General features: G+C 54.0%; 1 protein-coding gene across 5 annotated transcripts; it reads left to right on the forward strand.

Moving 5' to 3' along the window:
- Positions 1-727: 727 nt before the first annotated feature.
- On the forward strand, positions 728-20,557 carry KCNIP2 (potassium voltage-gated channel interacting protein 2). 5 transcript variants are annotated; one of them, XM_030941186.1, is made up of 10 exons: positions 802-1,148; positions 15,312-15,407; positions 16,629-16,682; positions 17,320-17,444; positions 17,822-17,891; positions 18,064-18,134; positions 18,265-18,372; positions 18,530-18,634; positions 18,770-18,832; positions 19,128-20,557. In XM_030941186.1, exons 1-10 carry the CDS (start codon positions 1,076-1,078, stop codon positions 19,173-19,175), a joined length of 813 nt encoding a protein of 270 aa, XP_030797046.1. In that variant the 5' UTR covers positions 802-1,075; the 3' UTR covers positions 19,176-20,557. The 5 variants fall into 5 exon arrangements, with proteins under 5 accessions (XP_030797047.1, XP_030797046.1, XP_010354443.1 ...); XM_030941187.1 differs by lacking the exon at positions 16,629-16,682 and having other exon boundaries at positions 728-1,148; positions 19,128-20,552; XM_010356141.2 differs by lacking the exons at positions 15,312-15,407; positions 16,629-16,682 and having other exon boundaries at positions 846-1,148; positions 19,128-20,552.
- The last annotated feature ends 564 nt before the right edge of the window (positions 20,558-21,121 follow it).

Raw genomic sequence — 21,121 nt, forward strand, 5'->3', positions numbered from 1 at the left:
TCCTACTGTGTATCTTGACTTGGATCCCCAAACCTGTCAGTCGCTCCCCAAATCTGCTGGAAAACAAGGAATCTAGGACAGGACAGGTGACAAAAGAGAAGGGCAGAAAAGTTGCTGCAGGGGAGGAACAAAAGAGCAAGGATGTCTGAGAAACTGACATGGTTCACTAGTTTTCTTATCTTCCTAGTCGGTCTATTGGGGGTCATTAGATCAGTGAAGGAGGCACCCTGAGAGTGAATAGGTTCCAGAGACGGGGTCCTGGAGTGGGTAAGAGTTGGGGTCCTTCTGGGACTTGAGAGAAGATGAAATAGTCCATTGGCTCACGATGAGCCTGCTAATATTAGAGGCTGGGTTGACTTTTACTTTGCATCCCTATCCTGCTTTAAGCACGGTGGGGACTGTCTGGGACCACGAGAGACGCATACATGGGAGGAGGAACAACAGAGAAAATAGAGGCTGACACGGAGGCAAAGGAGCGGGGACTCAGAGATGATACCCCAGGCTCTGCCTCAGCCAGAACTGTGTTGACGAAGGGGGAAGGGAGAAGGGGTGCCTGAGAATTAGGGGCGGGGTTTCCTCTCAGTGGGGCTCTTCTGTCCCGCGCTCTTCTCCACCCTCCCCCTAACAAGCCCCGTGACTTTTGGTTTAGGGGCAGATTCCTGGGGAGCTAGTCTCCTTCCCCGCACTTTGCAGTTCACCCTTTCACCGGGTGCCTCCCCCGGGCTGCAAGGGTGGGGGCGGGGGTAGGGGGAGCCAATCCCGGCAGCGCCAAAGGGGGGAGGCGGCGGTGACAGCCGCGGGGAGGGGGCGGGAGGAGAGAGGCGGCTCGGCTCGGCTCCGCGCTCAGCTCCGCTCTGCCTCCGGCTCTGCGCTCACCTGCTGCCTAGTGTTCCCTCTCCTGCTCCAGGACCCCCGGGTAGACCTCAGACCCCGGGCCCTTTCCCAGACAGCCTCAACCCGGACTCCCCCAGCCCCGACGGTGCACTAGGCCGCCAGGGGGCGCCGTGTGAGCGCCCTATCCCGGCCACCCGGCGCCCCCTCCCACGGACCGGGCGGGAGCGGGGCGCCGGGGGCCATGCGGGGCCAGGGCCGCAAGGAGAGTTTGTCCGATTCCCGGGACCTGGACGGCTCCTACGATCAGCTCACGGGTGAGTCAGTGACGTGGGGGTCGCGGGAGGGAGGGTAGCTTCCTCCACACCCTTCCGCCTCTCCGACCCCGACCTGGCCCGCACCCACACTCTGCCCCATTCCCAGGCAGTCTTCTGGCCGGTCTGGGCGGCAGGACACTGGGGTTCAAAGCCTTGGGTCCCGCAGGGGTTGGGGAGGAACAGAAGAGGCAGGTGTGGAGAGGCAGCAGGTGTGGGCGTATGTGACACAGGGCTGGGAGGGTGTCTGGAGTGGGAGGTGTTACGTGCGTGAGCGCCTGTCATTCTATGTGTGTGTGTATATGTGTGTGTGCGCGCGCGCGTCTCCCACAGCTGGTTGCCATGTGCCCTGGGCTTGGTGACAGCTAGGGTGAGTGTGATTGTATGTGGCAGTGCAACTGTATGGTCTCGTCAGATGTTTGAGGTTGCATAGTACCTTGGTTGTACTGATGAAGTTGTTTTGACCATGTGTCTCTGTTATATGTGCAATGATGTGTTTTGAGTGTGTAATTCTGTATGAAGTGGTGTGTAACTACCAGAGTGTATCAGGGCTCCACTTTAGGGTGGCTTGTCTCTTTGTAGACTTCATGACCATGAGCCCTCTGGGCAAGCATTTGTTAAAGTAGGTTGTGTTGTGTTTTGTGATTGTGAGATTAGTGTTCGGTGCTAGTTGTGTACTTTCATGTGGTGATGTCTGCAGCAGGGCTCTGTGAGTGTCCATGATGTATCTCATCCTTGCTGCCTCTCCGGCTTCCTGGTACAGATAGGGGTCTTTAGTATACCCCACTGCTTCACCAAGTTTTCCGCAAATAGCCCAGGTGGACCCAAGGAGGGACTCTAGTGTTCAGCTGCCCAGTCTGGTTTCCAAGAGACCTTATGGCTCTAGCACCTAGCCCCTTTAGGAAGGCTTTAGTTATTGCTGGGTCAGCCCTCTCTCCCCACACCAAATCATATACTCAGATTATTCTTACAACTGAATCCTTCAACCCCCAACAAACCTTTCAGAACTTCACTCAAACCCCAGGAAAACACATCCTCTTACTTCCCCTCCAGAGCCAGAGCTAGAAGCTCTAGGCCTGGGAAGTTCCATGTGGTGTCCTCTATGTCCCCCCAAACCACTTGGCTGCCAGGGCATCCTCTCTTTCCCACATGGGGAGGTATGTGAGACCAGTACATCTGTGCATGTGCATGTTCCTGGGTTTGGTAGGAAGAGCCATGTGTTTGTGTAGGTGACTGTGTCACCCTGCGTACATTTCCATGTGTGTGTTTGTGTCTCTCATTGTGCAGCCTGCTCTAGAAAGCCAGCAGAGTGGGAGGAGGGAGGCTGTCTCCCTGAGGCCAAAACAAAGCTGGGGAGGTGGAGGGAAGCCATGATCCTTGTCCTTCCTGAGGGGAGTGAGATTGAGACCTGGGAAGGGGGAGGGGACTAGGATGAGGTGCCTTGAACATGTGCCTCCCCCCACCCCCCATCACTGTCCCTGGGGAGGCCCTAGTCAGGATCAGGGGAGCCACTCAGGCTGGCCCCAGATCAGAGAGCATGCCAGATGCGCCTCAGAGCTGGATGGAATCCAAAGGGCCCGCTGTCCAGCACTTCCATGAATTCTGTTCCCACCTCCAGCTTAGAATTCTTGAGAGTAGTAAGGGCCTAGGGGCCTTCAATACCATCACATTAAGTCAGTGTTTGCTTCCACCTTTAAGAGGTTCTCCCCCTTAGTGAAACCATCCCTTCCCCACTTGGCTATTTGAATGAGACTGGGTGGCAGAAGCATTTGTATTTGGAGATGCCCTGCCTCAGGTCAGTCAGGAATGGAAGTGTACCAACTATATGACTTTTGTTCTCTTGGCCTCACCTTTCTCATCTGTAAAAGGGAATGTTACTTCCTGGCTGCCTGCCTGCCTGCCTGCCTCCCAAGGAAAATGGAAAGGTCGAATGTTGACAAGCGTCAAGAATCGTGGTCCGGGTCTACAGCAGCCTACCTGTAGATAACTCCACACAGGACTTGGAAAGTAGAAATAGGACTACCAGGAGCTCTTATCTCGAAGGGCGGCTTATTTTATAGTGGGAGACAAATCAGGTTGGGACGCCGGTGTTAACGAAGACTCTAGCGGGCGGGCGGCGCCAAGCTCTTGAGTGCTGCGAGATGCCTAAGCTGAAGCCTGAAGGGGAGTCGTTGTCCGCGGTGCTGAAGCGCGCGCCAGGCCTCGCCTTCCCTTGCCTGCAGGTGGGATTCCTGGGATCAGATTTAGGGTAGTCTCCAGCTCCCGTCATCCTGGCCCATCAGGCTTGCAGGGAGGCAGCTGGAAAGTTACACCTCAGGGCATCCAGGGTACCTCCAACCGTTTTTGCTTCCCCACTCCCAACCCAAAGCTCAAAACGGAGCTGGGAGACTCTTTAGGAAAACAAAACACAGTCCGAGCCCCACCCGGACCCCTGTCTAATCCCTCGGGTCTTCCCAGCCCAGTGGGGCCGCTGGGCAGTGCGGTTCCGAGGGGAAAGGCTACGTTTAGCGGCGGCCCTGTCTGAGTGGAAGAGAGAAAGGGCAAGAGAAGATGCGTAGAGGGTTGGAGTCTGACTGGCCAGTCCTGAGCTCGGTCCCCGGACTGGGATCTCTCCTTGGAGTCCCTCCGGCCCTGAGTATTGTTCCCGGGGCGGGGGTGCCCCCGTGTGGCTGCGAGGAGCCATGCGCACGGAGCTGCTTTGCGATGGGGTGGTCGCCGTCAAGTGGTCAAGATTTGCCCAGAGTTAGGTGGTCATTCCCACCACTTAAAAGTATGGTTTTCTTTTTTTTTTTTCTTTTTCTTTTTTTTTTTTTTTTGAGACGGAGTCTCGCTCTGTGGCCCAGGCTGGAGTGCAGTGGCCGGATCTCAGCTCACTGCAAGCTCTGCCTCCCGGGTTTACGCCATTCTCCTGCCTCAGCCTCCAAGTAGCTGGGACTACAGGCGCCCGCCATCTCGCCCGGCTAGTTTTTTGTATTTTTTAGTAGAGACGGGGTTTCACCGTGTTAGCCAGGATGGTCTCGATCTCCTGACCTCGTGATCCGCCCGTCTCGGCCTCCCAAAGTGCTGGGACTACAGGCTTGAGCCACCGCGCCCGGCCAAAAGTATGGTTTTCAAACAAACATGCGGGATCCCAGTCGAAGGAGCGGGACTATATCTCTCCCGTAGGCTTTCCCAGGAATTTGAAGGCGTTAGAGGGTCCTGGAAGGGTTTACTTGGAGTGTAACCTGATAGGGATGAGTCCGGAGTCCGGGAAAGGGGCGCAGGGGGACCGAAGTTGAGGGGGGTGGGGCTCTTCTCGAAGCATTCGGCTGTACCCAGCGTATGGTGGTATAGTCTGTAAACCTGCCGCACCGAGACAAACGCAAATAGAAACAGTTGTGAGAGCAAGGAATTTGGAGCCGGGAGACAGAAAACAGTGGGACACAACTCTGCCGCCTCTTCTTTGCCACCCCAATACACTGGCCTCTTTCTCCTTCCTCCTGTCTTGTCTTCCATTGGTCCAGAAAGTGTGGAAGTGTGGGGAGTTGCCATGACAACTCTGTCCTCTTACTCCTTCGGCTCTTTATGCCAAAATGGTGGGGGCAGGATGCAGGGTGCGGGGAGGAGTGCGACAGGCGGAGAAAGGGGAGCTGAAAGGCAGTAAAAGATACGGTTCATTCCCCATCCAGCTCTTTTCTCAAAACCCACATGTACTTGCCTGGCCTCCCCACCAGAACCCAGAAAAATGCTCCCTAAGAAGGCTGAGTCCGCGCCACCCCTCCCTGCCCCCCTAGTCCAGGAACTTTGGGGGCGCATGCTTCACATGATGGAGCTCCAGGGTGAGCTCCTCTCAGGCGGCCAGGAGCACATGGGAAGTCTCCAGGGTTTCGATCCTATGCCTGCTGGGCCGGCCCTCCCGCGCCGCCCACGCAGGGCCCACTCGGGTGAGGGCGGAGACCGGACCACCCCGGGCCCTGGGGGCGGAGCTTGGACGCAGAGCTCTCCACCAAACCATGAACCGATGCCCCCGCAGGTGCCGGAGCCCGCTGGGGCAGGCAGCGCGATCTCTCTACCAGCTGGTGACTGGGTCGCTGTCCCCAGGTATGCGGAAGGGAAGGGAGGGGCAGGATCCTTCAAAAAGTGAGCGAAGTGGGGTAGGAGCTCCGCAGAGGTAGGGAGGGAAGGGCCCCTCACATAGATGGAGGGAGCAACATCCCTCCAAGAGAAGGGCTTCCCAGGCAAGATCCCGGACAGAAGCGGAGCAGGGGATGGGCCCCCTTACAGAGCAGGAGGAAGACAGCGCTCTTCAAAGCGATGTCTTCAAAGGAGAGGGGCATCGAGGTCCCTCACAATGGTGGAGGGGGCAGGGCTTCTCACTGAAGGCAGAGGAGGGGGCCTCTAGTGAGGGGCAGGGCGCCTCCCAGGGATGAAAGGAGGAGGCTTGCGGCAGAGCAGGGAAAAGGTTCAGCTCTTTCCTGCATTTCTTGGCTGAAGGGGTCTTAAGATGGAGGGTCAGTGTCCAGAAGGAAAAAATCCTGAGATGGGCCTAGACCGACATGAACTCACCTAGTGAGTTCATGCATGACGTGGGACGGATAGACTTGTGTGGCTTAAGGATTGTGTGTCTCTATTTTCTCTCTCTCTGGGAGTGTGTATTAATGGGATTGTGCATTACTAAGTTGTGCATCACTGGGCTATGCATGGCTGAGTCTGTGTCTCCCTGGGGTTGTGATCACTGGGATTCTGTGACACTGAGACTGTGTGTACCTGGAGTTCTGTACTTTAGGATTAGGTTGAGGGTTCCTGAGTCTCTAAGTTAGTTGTGTAGCCTTTGTGAGGTTGTACCTTGGTATGAGATTTGTGGAGTGTATGAGGTGTGGATTGTGTGTATCCCATGGCACTGATGAGGTGTGTTTCCTTATGACTGCTTGGGCAGGGCCCACAGAACCCAACATCCCCTCTGCACCTGGCCTCAAACAGACCAAAACTACCTGGTCCTGTGGCATTCTGAGATCTGTCATTTTCTGGCTCTCTCCATGGGTATCCACTTGAGCCCCTGGAGTATAGGTAGTGCCTGTGGCCTCTCCTTGCCATCTATCCCCCAATAGGAGGGTAGATGGATGGTCCTGAGCCAGAACCATACCTGGAAATCTTCTGGGGAGCATACAACCTCCAAGCCCCCTGCTTGGGCCTGTCTCCAGTGACAGATGGCTGGAGCCAGGCAGGGCCAGCTCTCAGTCATTGTAGGCATGACTTCCAGGACCCAAAATAGCCCCAACGTCTAGGGAGGTCATTAATCACCCGATGCAGTTGGGGGCTGCAGTGTCTTTGGCCTAGCTGGGAATGGTGTGGGTCTGGGGGACTGAGAGAAGGGCTTTGAGGTCCTCACTGGCCGGGTTAACAGTGGCAGTGGGGGGTGGGACAAAGGTAGACTGGGGAAGGTGGGACAGTTGCATAAAGTGGGTTCCCCCACAAGGCGGTGTTACTCACATTTGAACTGGGGGAGATAAATAACTAAATAATAGGAATATCTCTGTGGTAAGACATGAGGGATATGGGGAAGGCCCACCTCATGCCTCGAGATAGTTTTCCCTTGAGTTCCCACTCTGCCAAATTGCTTCCATTGAGATTTTATTTTGAGTGAAGAGCTAAATTCGTGGCACAGGGATGCTTGGGGAGGACGGATCTGGCAAGTTTCTCATAGAACCCGAAGACTTGAGAATTCTCTGAGTGGGGAGAAGGGAGAGCCTGGAAAACAACTCGCTCTTTTACTCCTGATAGACTCGGCCACGGGATGCCTGGCTGATCTAGGACCATGAGTCCTGGCAGGGTTGGGTCAAGGTCTCTGAGAGTTGAGAGTGGGAATTAGGAAAAGGAGGGGCCAGGGCCAGGGCAACTGGCTGCAAGTTAGCAGCAGCAGGGAGCAAAGAGGTGCTGTTGTGGGGCCCCTTTCCATTCAAATAGTCTGGCTTGGCATTCAAGATTTCATGGAATCTGACCCTTTTTAATTTTATTACCCATAACTCCCTTACCTAAACTAAGCTGTAGGCCCTAGGATTCCTTGACACCCCACACATACTGAAGAGACTGCCTGAGGGAGCTGACAGATCACTGACTCTGGTTAAACTCATTATTATTATTATTATTATTGACAGAGTTTTGCTCTGTCAGTCAGACTGGAGTGAAGTGGTGTGATCTTGGCTCACTGCAACCTCCGCCTCCCGGGTTCAAGCAATTTTCCTGCCTCAGCCTCCCGAGTAGCTGGGATTACAGGCAAGCGCCACCACACCCGGCTAATTTTTATATTTTTAGTAGAGACGGGGTTTCACCATGTTAGTCAGGTTGGTCTTGAACTCCTGACCTTGTGATCCACCCGCCTCGGCCTCCCAAAGTGTTGGGATTACAGGCGTGAGCCAGTGCCCCCAGCCAAACTCATTCTTTATTAGCATGTCAGCTGTTATCTTGGGAAAAAAATCACTCTTTTTTCCCAAGATAAGCAGGGAGCTTATAATGGCAGGGAGCTTCAATTCCTTCATCTGCAAGATAGGTATACTACCACTCACTCCGACCATGTCAGCTGTAAAAACAGGAATAATAGATCCTACCTCTCAGGATTATTATGAGGACTAAGTGAGGTACTACATGTAAAGTATCCAGGACACGAAATGTGCTGGATAAATATTATCTCTTTGTTTATTTGTTTGAGATGGGGTCTCACTTTGTCATCTAGGCTGAAGTACAGTGGCACGATCATGGCTCACTGTAGCCTTGAACTCCCACCTCAGCCTCCCAAGTAGCTGGGACTATAGGTGTGCGCCACCATGCCAGGCTAATTTTTTTTTTTTTTTTTTTTTTTTTTTTTTTTTTTTTGAGAAAGAGTCTCGCTCTGTTGCCCAGGCCGGAGTGCAGTGGCGTGATCTCGGCTCACTGCAACCTCCGCCTCCCAAGTTCAAGCAATTCTCCAGACTCAGCCTCCCAAGTAGCTGGGATTATAGGTGTGTGCCACCACGCCTGGCTAATTTTTGTATTTTTGGTAGAGATGGGGTTTCACCATTTTGGCCAGGCTGGTCTCGAACTCCTGACCTCGTGATCCACCTGCCTCGACCTCCCAGAGTGCTGGGATTACAGGCATGAGCCACCTGCCCAGCCCAGGCTAATTTTTTATAGAGGCGGAGTTTCGCCATGTTGCCCAGGCTGGTCTGGGACTCATGATCCAACCTCCTCAGCCTCCCAAGTGCTAGGATTACAGGCGTGAGCCACCCACCGTGTCTGGCCAAATGTTGATCTCTTTGTTAAGGTGGACAGTTGATATTTGTGTCTGACCTCCCAGTTAAGAAGCTTTTGCTATAACTAATTTCATAACCTGCCTGTAACAGCTCCTATCACCTATAGGCATCCTACAAATATTTTTTGAATGAGTAGATTCCTTAGAGTTCTCTCAGTGGGGCTGTCTCTCCCCACCCAGTGAGAGCATATTTGGTTCACCTTCATTGTACAAGCACTAGTTCAGAGCCTGGCACTCAATTTGTGTAGGTCCAGGTTTTTTTTGTTTGTGTGTTTTTCTTTTAACATCTTTGCTCTCCCAGGAGGTTGGAATGTATTTGAGGAAAGAAGACTGATACAGAGAAATCTGGGTTCAAATCTCTGCTTCATATCCTGTTAGTTGGGTGACCTCGAGCAAGGCCCTTTACCTCTCTGCACCTCATTTACCTCACTAGTAAAATGGGTACAATACTATTCACTGCCCATCTCATGGGGTTGTTATGAGAAGCCATCGAGATAATAGTCTTTGTGGAAATGCTTTATGAACTATTAAGAGCTATAGAAATGTAAAGAGGAGTGTTATGCTGTTAATAATAATGGTGGCAGACACTTATTCAGTAGTTACTCTGTGCTAAGTATTACTTTTTTTTTTTTTTTTCCTGAGGTGGAGTCTTGCTCTGTCACACAGGCTGGAGTGCAGTGGCACGATCTCAGCTTACTGTAACCCCTGCCTCCTGAGCTCAAGCGATTATCCTGCCTCAGCCTCTCAAGTAGCTGGGATTACAGGCATGTGTGCCACCATCTCTGGCTAATTTTTGTATTTATAGTAGAGACAAAGTTTCACCATGTTGGCCAGGATGGTCTTGAACTCCTGACCTCAAGTGATCCTCCTGCCTCGGCCTCCCAAAGTGCTGGGATTTCAGATGTGAGCCACCGTGCCTGGCCTGTGCTAGGTGTTATTCTAACAACTGTCCATATATTATTTTATTTTCCCCTCCTCAGCAACCATATGAGGTGGGAAACAGGCATACAGAGGTTGAGAGCCCATCCTGTTATTGCAAGTTGCAAAGCTGGGATTTGAAACCAGGGAGTCTGGCACCCTAGTCCACCCTTATCACTTACTATGCTACAACAACACCTTTTACTGTTCCCACTGATAACATTACAGAATTCCCTGCTGAATTTTGAGGACTGCAACGAACAGGTTACTGGTAGACCACTGAAGGCTGGACGCTCTGAAGGGAAGGGAACTTAAGCTGCCTCTAACGGATAGGTAAGAGGAAAAGCAGAAGGGAAGGCAGCCCTGACAGAGATGGTAAGAGCAAAAACACAGAAATAGGACGGAGTTTGGTGTGTTTGAGCTACAGTGAGGAGGCCAAACTGGCTGAAACAAAAGTATCTACCCTGATGAGGGTAGAGGGAAGAATGTTAAATGCCAGGGGTGGAAGTTAGACAGTCATAGGGAGGTATTTGCTGGTTTCATCTGTAAATCAGTAACCTCTAAGATGTGACAAATGGCAAGCAGCCCCTGAATAGACTTTTTCCTAGGGGAAAGGAGTGGAACAGGCCAAGCCTATTTGAAGCCAGATGCGGTGGCACACGCCTGGAATTCCAGCACTTTGGGAGGCCAATGGGGGCAGATCACTTCAGGCTAGGAGTTCGAGATCAGCCTGGCCAGCATGACAAACCCTACTTAAAAATATAAAAATCAGCTGGGCATGGTGGTGCACGCCTGTAATCCCAGCTACTCGGTGGCTGAGGCACGAGAATCGCTAGCGCCACCGCACTTTAGTCTGGGTGACAGAGCGAGACCCTGTCTCAAAAAAAAAGAGAAAAAAAAAAGCCTATGTGAAGTGTCATCTTCCCACCCCTTCCCTGGATGGGGCAGATCAGGCAGAAGGAAGGGGTATGGTACCGTGTGAGGTTGGATGCCTGCCCCCCGGTGGTGGCTGTATAGAACTGCAGATCAGGCAACCTGGACTGGGGCCTTAGGGACTGGTCCCCACCCCACAAATTGGGTTGAGACACAGTCATCCCAGAGCTGGACAAGAGGGACGGCTCCTTCTGGGGCCAGTCCCCCTAAATTGGGCCTCTCGGCTGGGCCAGCTTTCCAAGAAGGGAGCCAGTGTAGTGTGGTGGTTTAGAGTGAAGGCTGAGTCAGACTGGGTTAAAATTGAAGCTCTGATCTTGAAGATTTGCTTAACTTCTCTTTGACTTAGTTTCACCACCTGTAACATGAGGATAATAGTACAGGCTTCATAGGTTTATTGTGAAATTTGGTGTTACATCGCCTGTAAGCACATAGCGCTTTATCTATTACATAGTCAATGCTCAGTCACCGTTAGCCAGCAGTGGTAGTAATGGTGTTACTAACCCAGAGGCCCTAGTCTTATGGCTCATTGGCTCTGTAGGCCTATCCCCACCCCTTTATACACACACACACACCCCCCACCAAGAAGAGGCAGGGAAGAGGAGGGAGGGACCCCTGGGATGCTGGCTGGGAGGGGTGGCTTCCTTAGAGGGTTCAGATTTCCCTCCTACAGCAGCTGGGCTTCTCCATCAGCTCAATAACAGTTCCTAAGGAGCAGGCAGGGCTTTGGCATCTCCTGGATGAAGTCCCGGCCAGAAGGAGCCAGCACAGTCCCCCCTCCTCTCCCAAGAAGCTTGGGTCTCTTGACCCCAAAGGCAGCTGCAGTAAGTCCCCTCCCCAGAGGGTCCTGATGGGGTTAAGTGGCCTTTTTCTGCCTAGGCTACTGTATCTTATCCCCCCATCCCTTGGGCCTCAGTTTCACTGTCTGTGGCCTGTGGGAAGAGTGCCTCCCTCCTCACAGTCTCCATGGCAACCAAATCGATATTGCCGGTATCCTCCTAGCAGGAGAGGTGACTGCCTTCTCCCCCATTATTCTCATACAATTCCATGCCAATACAATGACACAACGGTAGACCCACCCTCCAAATTATACTACACATCCACCTAACAAACTTCAGACCCACATCCTACAACCCTACTAAAACACAGGAACCTCACTCCCCATGCACGCTCACAAATACTTCAACACACTCCCACACATGCAGACCATAGACACCCAGCTCACATACCCATATACACAAGAGTCAAAATGCATAACTGTATGCCAAACACACCTCTGTGACAGGTGCACAGTCATGTGTAAGCACACACATAAGAGGAGACATACACACTCCCATACTGACAAACATAGGAATATACACACAGGGAAACACCTGGCCACCATAACATATTCTGACCCATGCATCTGATTACTTATACATGTGCAGATGGTGGTTTCTCACACACATACACCCTGCCATTCCCTGCCTTCTCCCTAAGCTCAGTTTCTCCCTCTGCCCCCTCCCTTTGGCACACAGTAGCCACAGGATGTCTAGGGGAAGCACTCCTCAGGGACAGAGGCGGGTCACTACCCCCTCCCTCCTCTGGCCCATATCTTATCCTGTCCTGGTCCATATTCTTTGCACCAAAGGTTCCTGAGGAGGTGCCAGTTCAAAGGCTGAGGTGGCCCTGCAAAGAGGAAGAGGCGGCGGCTGTGGTTGGGAGGCTTGTGGGGCAGAGGCGGGGTGATAGGGGAGAGGGAGGAGATCCTAGGAGGAAGAGGGGGAGGGAGGCTGCAGGCAGTCCTACTCAGGCTGGGGAGCCTGAGGGGGAGGTGGTGTGAGGCGGCAAACCAGCGTGTCTGAACCTGGGCCCTGTAGGGGCCATGCCCTAGGCCCACCATGAACCTGGAAGGGCTGGAGATGGTCGCTGTGCTCGTGGTCCTCGCTCTGTTTGTCAAGGTCCTGGAGCAGTTTGGCCTCTTTGAGCCTGTCTCCTTGGAAGGTAATCTAGGTGTCCTGGCATGTCTGAGCTGCTGGCTGGCGGGGCAGCTGCCCCACAGCACTGGGGAGGGTGTTTGTCTGTCTTCATGACTGGGGGCAGGGATGAGCAGGTGAGTGATGAGACAGGGATCTGGGAAGTGAGTAGGGGTGCTTGGGGGATATGACATCTGGGAGAGGTGAAGAGGAGGCCTCGAGGAGTAGATATGGAGGGAGGAGGGAATCTGGGGGACAAGGTGTCAGAAGGTGATGAGGGGTGCAGTGTGGGAGGACTGGGGTGTGGAGATGAGGAGGTGAGGGGATTCTGGGGGATACCAGGAGGGGTCTGGAGATAGGGAAGGAGTGTCTGGAGTAGAGGAGGGCGGTTCTAGGGATCCTGAGATAACACCAGATTTCTGGGGGGTCCTTTTTGGAATCAGGGACCCACCATGGTGCCTGTGCATCTTCTCCACACCTCCATCCATGCAGTGTAGCTTATGGGGTGTGTGGGCTCAGTGTGTGAGAGACACAGGGTATGACTTTGTGTTCCTGTATGTGAGAGAGTACAAAGTGTGTAACTATGAGCCTGTGTATGGAACAGGGATGTGACTGTATGTGTGAGAGTGACAGGGCATGTGGCTTTGTGAGAAGGTGGATGTGGCCAGGCCTGAGTGGCACAGTGTGTGGCTGAGCCTGTTTGGGTATCAGGTTGTACATGTGGCTGTTTCCAGAGTTTCCTGAGGATATACCAGCTCCATACCCAAGGCTTGGGAGGTGGGTTCTGGAGGGAAGAGTGTGAATATTGTGGAGGAGACATTTATAGCCCAGCTCTGATTGGAGATGAGGAGTGGATCAGATCAGGGACCCTACTTCCCAAGCCCCCTTGCCTCTCCAGGCTCCTATCAGGATCCAAGTGCAGAATGGTCTCCAGGGCCTAGACATTGGGAGTGGAAAATCAACTCCCCTCCCCACCCCACCCGAAAATCAGTAGGGAGAGTAATATTGGGGTGGAGAGGAGAGCACTTCTGCCTCCCCTTGGGAGTTTTGACCTCCCCCTCCTCTTCACAGCTAGAACTGTGTAACTCCATAGCATGGCTGTTCCCCGGTGCCACCAGGGACAGGAAGACAGACCAGAACCATGACGGAGGACTGCAGGGTAGATACCTGGAAGAACTGGAAAAATATGAAGGAAGCTGGGAACAAGAGAAGGTGCATGAATTGCCTGCTCTAGGGTTCAGTAAGAGCAGAAAACTCCTAGCTCACCCTCCATCCTCTGCTGCATTTACTAGGGTGGAGTGGGGAACAGGGAGCTGGACCTAGATGAACTGGGACAGCTGGCCTGAGCTTGTTCTCATGCAATCTGGAAAAGGTGCAGTTGATTGAGTTCTAACTTGCCATTCCTTTTAGATGGGAAAGGGGAAAGAGGGGGCATCTGGGAATCCCAGGCATTTTGGGCTGAAGGCAGCCATTCTCTTATCACCTTTAGAGGAGACAGAGGCTTGGAAACAGGTAGGGGGCTGGGGTGGGGGGCAGGAGAGCTACCCCGAGTTGGGCGACTACACCATTGGAGGCTCCAGACGCAATTCGGCTTCGGGAAACCAGAGTCCAGGCTAATGGAGCCCTGGGCCGGAGGCCAGGCCACCATCGATCCCCCTGCCTGGCCCACCACCTCCCTCCCACCTCTCCATGGCTTCTGGGGTGGGAGGGAGGTAAGGATGTGTTGAAGGAGAGGAGGTGGTTACTCACCCAGTTACCTCCTGGTAAGGGGGCCTGGTCTGGAGGGTGAAGCCTGGATTGGGAGGGTAGGGTATATGGAGAGGGAGTAACCTTTAAAGGAAGTTGGACCCCTCCAGGAATGGACTGAGGCCAACTTTAGCCACCGTGTCAGATCCAGTGGGCTCTGACCTAGGAATCTGGATGCAGTGCAGCTGGGAGACACACAGACACACACACACACACAGAGTAACACTGAGGGTCCTCTGGGGGTGCAATTAGAGCTGTAGAGAATGTGCAGAAATAAGGGGAGAAGAAGGGAAGGGGAGCCATGATCAGTGGGCCCTGGATAGCCCCACAATACACCAGAATACTCTCCTCCAAGATCTCTTATTGCCTCAAAATTTACTATTATTTCACCCTCAAAGAGCAAGCATACTGGAAAAGACGGTGAAGGGGCCGCAGTTTAGGGTAGATGAGTTAGCTGATGAGGAACCCTGCCCTTTGGCAGAAAGATTCTGGGTGCCTTGGAATGAGGAGGGGTTATAGGAAAGAAAAGTGGGTGTACCCAGGAAAAATGAAGCCTCTGTGGGTGAGGTATTGAGGTAAGCCTTAGATATTTGGATGCCATGGGGACCCAGGTCACAGTATGATATGGGTAAGTGTCATGACAACCTTGATATGTATCATAATGTTATAAGGTCACAATGTCATAGTGTTCTTTGTAGACTCACATGTCATGATGTCCCAGAGGCATTGTGTGTTCTTGTGTGGTTTGATCATGCTGTATGTGAGATGGCCTGTAGGGGTCTCCATGTGTGTGCACCCTGTTTTACTTAGGTCACATTTGTATATGTTTGTTAAGGAGTAGCAGTTCATTGTGTGTGTGTGTGTGTGTGTTGGAGCATACATATTAGACCATCAGGTGTGAGTTACTGGATATCAAGCTGTCACTGGCACCCATCACTGTGATGTATTGCTCTACATGTCACTATACACGCCTGTCACTATAGGTATGTGTATGAGAGAGGTGTTCTTACCCGGGCAATCCTTGGGTTGGACATCATCCTGAGAGGTCCAGCCATGGCACTTGAGCCAAGGGTACTAGGTCAGCAAAGACACTGAGGCCACTGCCACCTCATCCTTGCTGCCTTGCTGTCGTCAGCCACGTCCCATTAAACAAAGTGCCTGAGCCTCACCTCTATGGACCCACTAGGCTCCCCTAACCCAATTCCAACCACCCTTGCCATTCCTTTCCTCCCTCTTAATTCCTCCCCTAGCCCCATCCCCAGATGGGGTTGATTTGTGACTGGTGGGGAGGGGACAGGGAACAGAGGGACAATGGGAGTTAATGTGCCTTCCCGGGGTCTTCTCTCTTCCCAGGCCACCCTCCAGGGCCCACTAAAAAAGCGCTGAAGCAGCGATTCCTCAAGCTGCTGCCTTGCTGCGGGCCCCAAGCCCTGCCCTCAGTCAGTGAAAGCAAGTGCCTCTCATGTGCTTCCGGGGGCGGGGTCCAATGTGTGCGTGCGTGTGTGTGCGTGCGTGTGTGTGCGTGTGTGCGCGCGCGCGTGCCCCAGGCCTACCGTGTGTGTGCACGTGTGCCCCAGGCCTGCGTGTGTGCGCGTGCTCCAGGCCTGCATATGTGTGTGGGGGGCCCAGATCTGCGTGTGTGGGGGTGGGGCATGCCACAGGCCTGTGTTTGTGTGCGCGCGTGCTCCAGTCCTGCGTGTGTGTGCGCGCGCGTGAGCGTGCTCCAGGCCTGTGTGTGTGTGGGGGTGTGCCCCAGCCCTGCGTGTGTGGGGAGGGCATGCCCCAGGCCCGCGTGTGTGGGGGGGAGGCGTGCCCCAGGCCTGCGTGTGGAGGAGGGGGGTGCCCCAGGCCTGCGTGTGCGTGTGTGGGGGGGCAGACCAGCGTGGTGGGGGCGGGGGGTGGGTGCTGGCTGGGCTGTATCATAAGGGGGCGTGGCTGCCGTGTTCACATGCGACTGACGCTATCGTGTGTGGGCGTGGTCAGTTGGGGGCGGGGCCCGAGCGTGCGTGGGTGTCACTGCTCCCGCAAAACTGTGGGACCTGAGAGTGTGGGTGTAACCAGTGTGACCGGGCTGAGGCCTGAGCCTGTGTAGCTGTGGTGAGACCAGGCGACCCTGAGGGTCCGTATGTGGCTTAGCTGGGTTAGTGTCTTCAACTCCATGCGGCCGCCCCCTTCCCCACTGTATTTTGGACCTCTGATGTGTGTTGCCTATGCCCCGACAGGATGGTGACAGGTGTAGAGGATGGCGCCTGCCCTCCTTCAGACGCCAGGGTATTTGGGTTTTCTGTCCCAGCCTGGTCCCCTGCTGAGTGATCTCGAGTTGAGTGACCTCGCTTTGTCTCTAGGTCTCCATTTCCTCAGTTGGGCCTTGCCTACCTCATAGGATCATTCATACTGCATTTTGCAAACCATAAAGGCCCACCTTGTAGTTATTTGAGCGTGCTGTTGTGTTGGACATAGATGGGTCCCACACGGGGGTGGATTCGGAAAAGGACAGGCATGAATCCTGCAAGCTTGAGTGCCTGGGGTCCGTTTCGTGTGTGTCTGTGCTGGTTGGGTGTGCCTTTGCGCGGGCTGGGGTGTGAGGTTTGCTCTGAGTGTGAGGGGCCAGGTGTGTGTCTGCAGTTGGCCGGGTCTTCCGCTTTCTCGGTGACAGTTCGCTCCCTTCAGCATTAGCCGCCCCAGCCTCCCTCCGCCCCCACAGACCCCGCCTGCTGGACCCAGGTGACTTACGCTCCTGGTGGGGGCGGGGCGGGGCGGGGCGGGGCAGGGCGGCTTTGCCATCTTGGGGTGGGGGGCTCTTGCCTGGGGGCTGGATGTTGGGGCCGGGGCGGGACTGAGATGGGGTCGGAGGTGGGGTCTGGATGTAGGTTGGCTGAGCTGGGCGGGGCATGGCTCAAGCATGGCTGGGATAGATGGGGCGGGGCTGGGCTGGGCGAGGGGAGGGGGGTTGGGCGGGGCAAGGCCGGGGCTGGGCGGATCTGAGTTGGTCTTCGAAGGCCCGGAGCTCCCACCCTCAGACGCCCCCTCTTGAACGCGTTTTTCCCACTCCTCCTTTTCTGAAACGAAGATGCGGTTGGGGGCCTTCCCCTCCAAACAGGGATCCAGGGCCCAGGGGCGAGCACTGAGTCGGATCCCCGGCTCTGGGGCCAGGCCAGGCCTTGGCCCGCTGATAGACCTCGAAGATAGCCAGCATCTTTTCTCCTTGCCTCAGTGTCCTTGGCTCCGGGCCTAGGGAACTGGCAGCCTGGTCTCCAGCATCGGATGGGACCGGGGGCGGGGAGGGGGTGAATGGGTCAGTGATTTGAAGATGGGTCGCGGAGGCCGGGCCTGAGGCGCAGCTGTCCTCACCGCTCCGCAGACAGCGTGGAGGATGAGTTTGAATTGTCCACCGTGTGTCACCGGCCTGAGGGTCTGGAGCAGCTGCAGGAGCAAACCAAATTCACGCGCAAGGAGTTGCAGGTCCTGTACCGGGGCTTCAAGAACGTGAGTGCAAGGCGAGGCCAAACTCAGGGTGGGACAGGAGGACCCAAGCCAGTCCACAGCTTCCCAGAAAGCATGGCTTGGATGCTTGAGGTGCTGAGTGGAAGGGAGGCGAGGCCCTGAGACTGAACTTCTAGCTGGAGGTTCTGGGGCGGGGCCAGAACGGAAGCGGCGCCTGTAGACTGTCAGTTTCGTTCCATGTTTTTTATTTGTGCACTGGGAAAGAAGTCTTGCCTCCCATCACATGAGCCACGTGGTGAGTCCTCTGGAGGCTTGAAGATTATCCCCCTCCCTGGGAGTCTTGGGCCATGGAGGGTGGGGGTGGTGAATGGAAGGGGATTTTGTCTCTGCCCTCAGCCTGGTGCCCTCTCTCCTTCCAGGAATGTCCCAGCGGAATTGTCAATGAGGAGAACTTCAAGCAAATTTACTCCCAGTTCTTTCCTCAAGGAGGTGAGGGGACAAGGTGCAAAGGGAAGGGAAGCAGCTGTCCTTCTCTAGGCTGAGGGAGGGAGGAATTCTGGAGGGGCTGGGAATGCCAAGGTGATGGGGGGTATGGGGAGCTCCGTAGAGGTAGGAAGTCCTCTCCTGTGTGGAAGCCAACTTCTCCACACTCACCCTGCAGACTCCAGCACCTATGCCACTTTTCTCTTCAATGCCTTTGACACCAACCATGATGGCTCGGTCAGTTTTGAGGTGAGCTGGGTGAGGTGGGCCAGGGAAGCCTGTTTCCTGGACTTCAGGGCCAGGATCTCCAGGCCAAACCCAGGGAAGGGGTTGGGTGAAGAGTACCTGAAGACACAGCTCCCTCCTGCCTCCTTCCCAGGACTTTGTGGCTGGTTTGTCCGTGATTCTTCGGGGAACTGTAGATGACAGGCTTAATTGGGCCTTCAACTTGTATGACCTCAACAAGGACGGCTGCATCACCAAGGAGGTGCAGGGCAACTGAAGGGCTGGGGGGCTGTGGTGGTGATGGGGGTGGTGTGCAGAGGGTGATAGGAGGGAAATATGACCCATATATGCCCACAAGCAAGGGATCAAGGGAGGCTGGAGGCTCTGAGGAAGCATCCTCTTCTCTCTTGGCCTAACAGGAAATGCTTGACATCATGAAGTCCATCTATGACATGATGGGCAAGTACACGTACCCTGCACTCCGGGAGGAGGCCCCAAGGGAACATGTGGAGAACTTCTTCCAGGTACTTGGGACTGGGTAGGCTGGAGGGCCCTGGAGTGAAGAGAAGGAGGCCAAGAACCAGCAGGGAACTCACCTGACTTCTGTCTGCCTCTCTTGCCATCCCTCCTGTTCTCCCTGCCTGACCACCTTCTTGCAGAAGATGGACAGAAACAAGGATGGTGTGGTGACCATTGAGGAATTCATTGAGTCTTGTCAAAAGGTACAGCTCACAGCTCCATGCCCTCTACATTACCCTGACCTGGACTCAGGCCTGATTTAGTAATGTAGGGAAAAACTTCTTTGGGCAGAATACCACCTCCCCACCTCACCCCCACATTTCAATCCTATTCCTTTGTGGGAGGCTTACCCCTTCCCTACCTCAGGTCTCTCTGGGCATCTCCTTCCTCTGTGCCTTTGAATGTCCCCATCTGTGACTCAGTGTCCCTCTCCCTGTCTCTGATAAGCTCCTTCTCTTTCTGTCTCTTCAATCTGCCTCGCTCACACCATGGCCACAGGATGAGAACATCATGAGGTCCATGCAGCTCTTTGACAATGTCATCTAGCCCCCAGGAGAGGGGGTCAGTGTTTCCTGGAGGGACCATGCTCTAACCCTAGTCCAGGTGGACCTTACCCTTCTCTTCCCAGGTCTATCCTTGTCCTAGGCCTCCCTGGGGGCTGGAGGGATCCAAGAGCTTGGGGATTCAGTAGTCCAGATCTCTGGAGCTGAAGGGGCCAGAGAGTGGGCAGAGTGCATCTTGGGAAGTGTTCCCAACTCCCACCAGCTCTCACCCGCTTCCTGCCTGACACCCAGTGTTGAGAGTGCCCCTCCTGTAGGAATTGAGTGGTTCCCTACCTCCTACCCCCATTCTAGAAACACACTAGACAGATGTCTCCTGCTATGGTGCTTCCCCCATCCCTGACTTCATAAACATTTCCCCTAAAACTCCCTTCTCAGAGAGAATGCTCCATTCTTGGCACTGGCTGGCTTCTCAGACCAGCCTTTGAGAGCCCTGTGGGAGGGGGACAAGAATGTATAGGGAGAAATCTTGGGCCTGAGTCAATGGATAGGTCCTAGGAAGTGGCTGGGGTTGAGAATAGAAAGGCCTGGACACGATGTGATTGCTCAGGCATACCAGGTTATAGCTCCAAGTTCCACAGGTCTGCTACCACAGGCCATCAAAATATAAGTTTCCAGGCTTTGCAGAAGACCTTGTCTCCTTGGAAATGCCCCAGAAATTTTCCACACCCTCCTCGGTATCCATGGAGAGCCTGGGGCTAGATATCTGGCATATCCCTGGCATTGCTTCCTTTCCTTCCTTCCTGCATGTGTTGGTGGTGGTTGTGGCAGGGGAATGTGGATGGGAGATGTCCTGGCTGATGCCTGCCAAAGTTTCATCCCACCCTCCCTGCTCATCGTCCCTGTTTTGAGGGCTATGACTTGAGTTTTTGTTTCCCATGTTCTCTATAGACTTGGGACCTTCCTGAACTTGGGGCCTATCACTCCCCACAGTGGATGCCTTAGAAGGGAGAGGGAAGGAGGGAGGCAGGCATAGCATCTGAACCCAGTGTGGGGGCATTCACTAGGATCTTCAATCAACCCGGGCTCTCCCCAGCCCCCCAGATAACCTCCTCAGTTCCCTAGAGTCTCCTCTTGCTCTACTCAATCTACTCAGAGATGCCCCTTAGCACACTCAGAGGGCAGGGACCATAGGACCCAGGTTCCAACCCCATTGTCAGCACCCCAGCCATGCTGCCATCCCTTAGCACACCTGCTCGTCCCATTCAGCTTACCCTCCCAGTCAGCCAGAATCTGAGGGGAGGGCCCCCAGAGAGCCCCCTTCCCCATCAGAAGACTGTTGACTGCTTTGCATTTTGGGCTCTTCTATATATTTTGTAAAATAAGAAATATACCAGATCTAATAAAACACAATGGCTATGCACAGGCTGCTGTCTCTGCCTTTTGTCCCTCCCACCTACAAATACTACACAACCCCTAACTCATGCACCTGCAGCCTTTTAGATCCCCAAGAAAGTGGCTTTCTTTTCCATAGTTGGCCATACCTTGGCATGAGACTGAGACACAGGCTCTGGAATGGTTGGAAACCCACCCAACCTCAGGCCCCCACATGAATCTCCCTCCCACACAGCCTGAGAGGAGACAAGGAAGGAAGGACAGGACACTGATGTCCCAAAGACTGTGCCAAGCAAGCTGTTTTTTTAGCTGACATTCTTACAAGTTGAATCACAGATTTCTAATTTATAGACTTTTTAGTTAATCTCAAAGTGCTTTCTTTTGAGGGGGCTCCCTTTAGTTTTTTTCTTCTTCTCTTTTTTTTTTTTTTTTTTTTGAGACGGAGTCTCTCTCTTTCGCCCAGGCTGGAGTGCAGTGGCGTGACCTTGGCTTTACTGCAGCCTCCGCTTCCTGGGTTCAAGCAATTCTCCTGCGTCAGCTTCCTGAACAGCTAGGTTCAGGCGTGCGCTGCCATGCCCGGCTTATTTTTGTATTTTT

This window comes from Rhinopithecus roxellana, chromosome 11 (genome assembly GCF_007565055.1).
Source record: "Rhinopithecus roxellana isolate Shanxi Qingling chromosome 11, ASM756505v1, whole genome shotgun sequence".
NCBI classification, from domain to species: domain Eukaryota; kingdom Metazoa; phylum Chordata; class Mammalia; order Primates; family Cercopithecidae; genus Rhinopithecus; species Rhinopithecus roxellana.

What these genes read in the sequence shown, in the direction of transcription:
- KCNIP2 (XM_030941186.1), top strand. Translation starts at nt 1,076, where the DNA reads ATGCGGGGCCAGGGCCGCAAGGAGAGTTTGTCCGATTCCCGGGACCTG. An exon ending in CTCCTACGATCAGCTCACGG is followed by an intron (nt 1,149 to 15,311) that starts GTGAGTCAGTGA and finishes CTCTCTTCCCAG; the next exon opens with GCCACCCTCCAGGGCCCACT. An exon ending in ACGGCTGCATCACCAAGGAG is followed by an intron (nt 18,373 to 18,529) that starts GTGCAGGGCAAC and finishes TTGGCCTAACAG; the next exon opens with GAAATGCTTGACATCATGAA.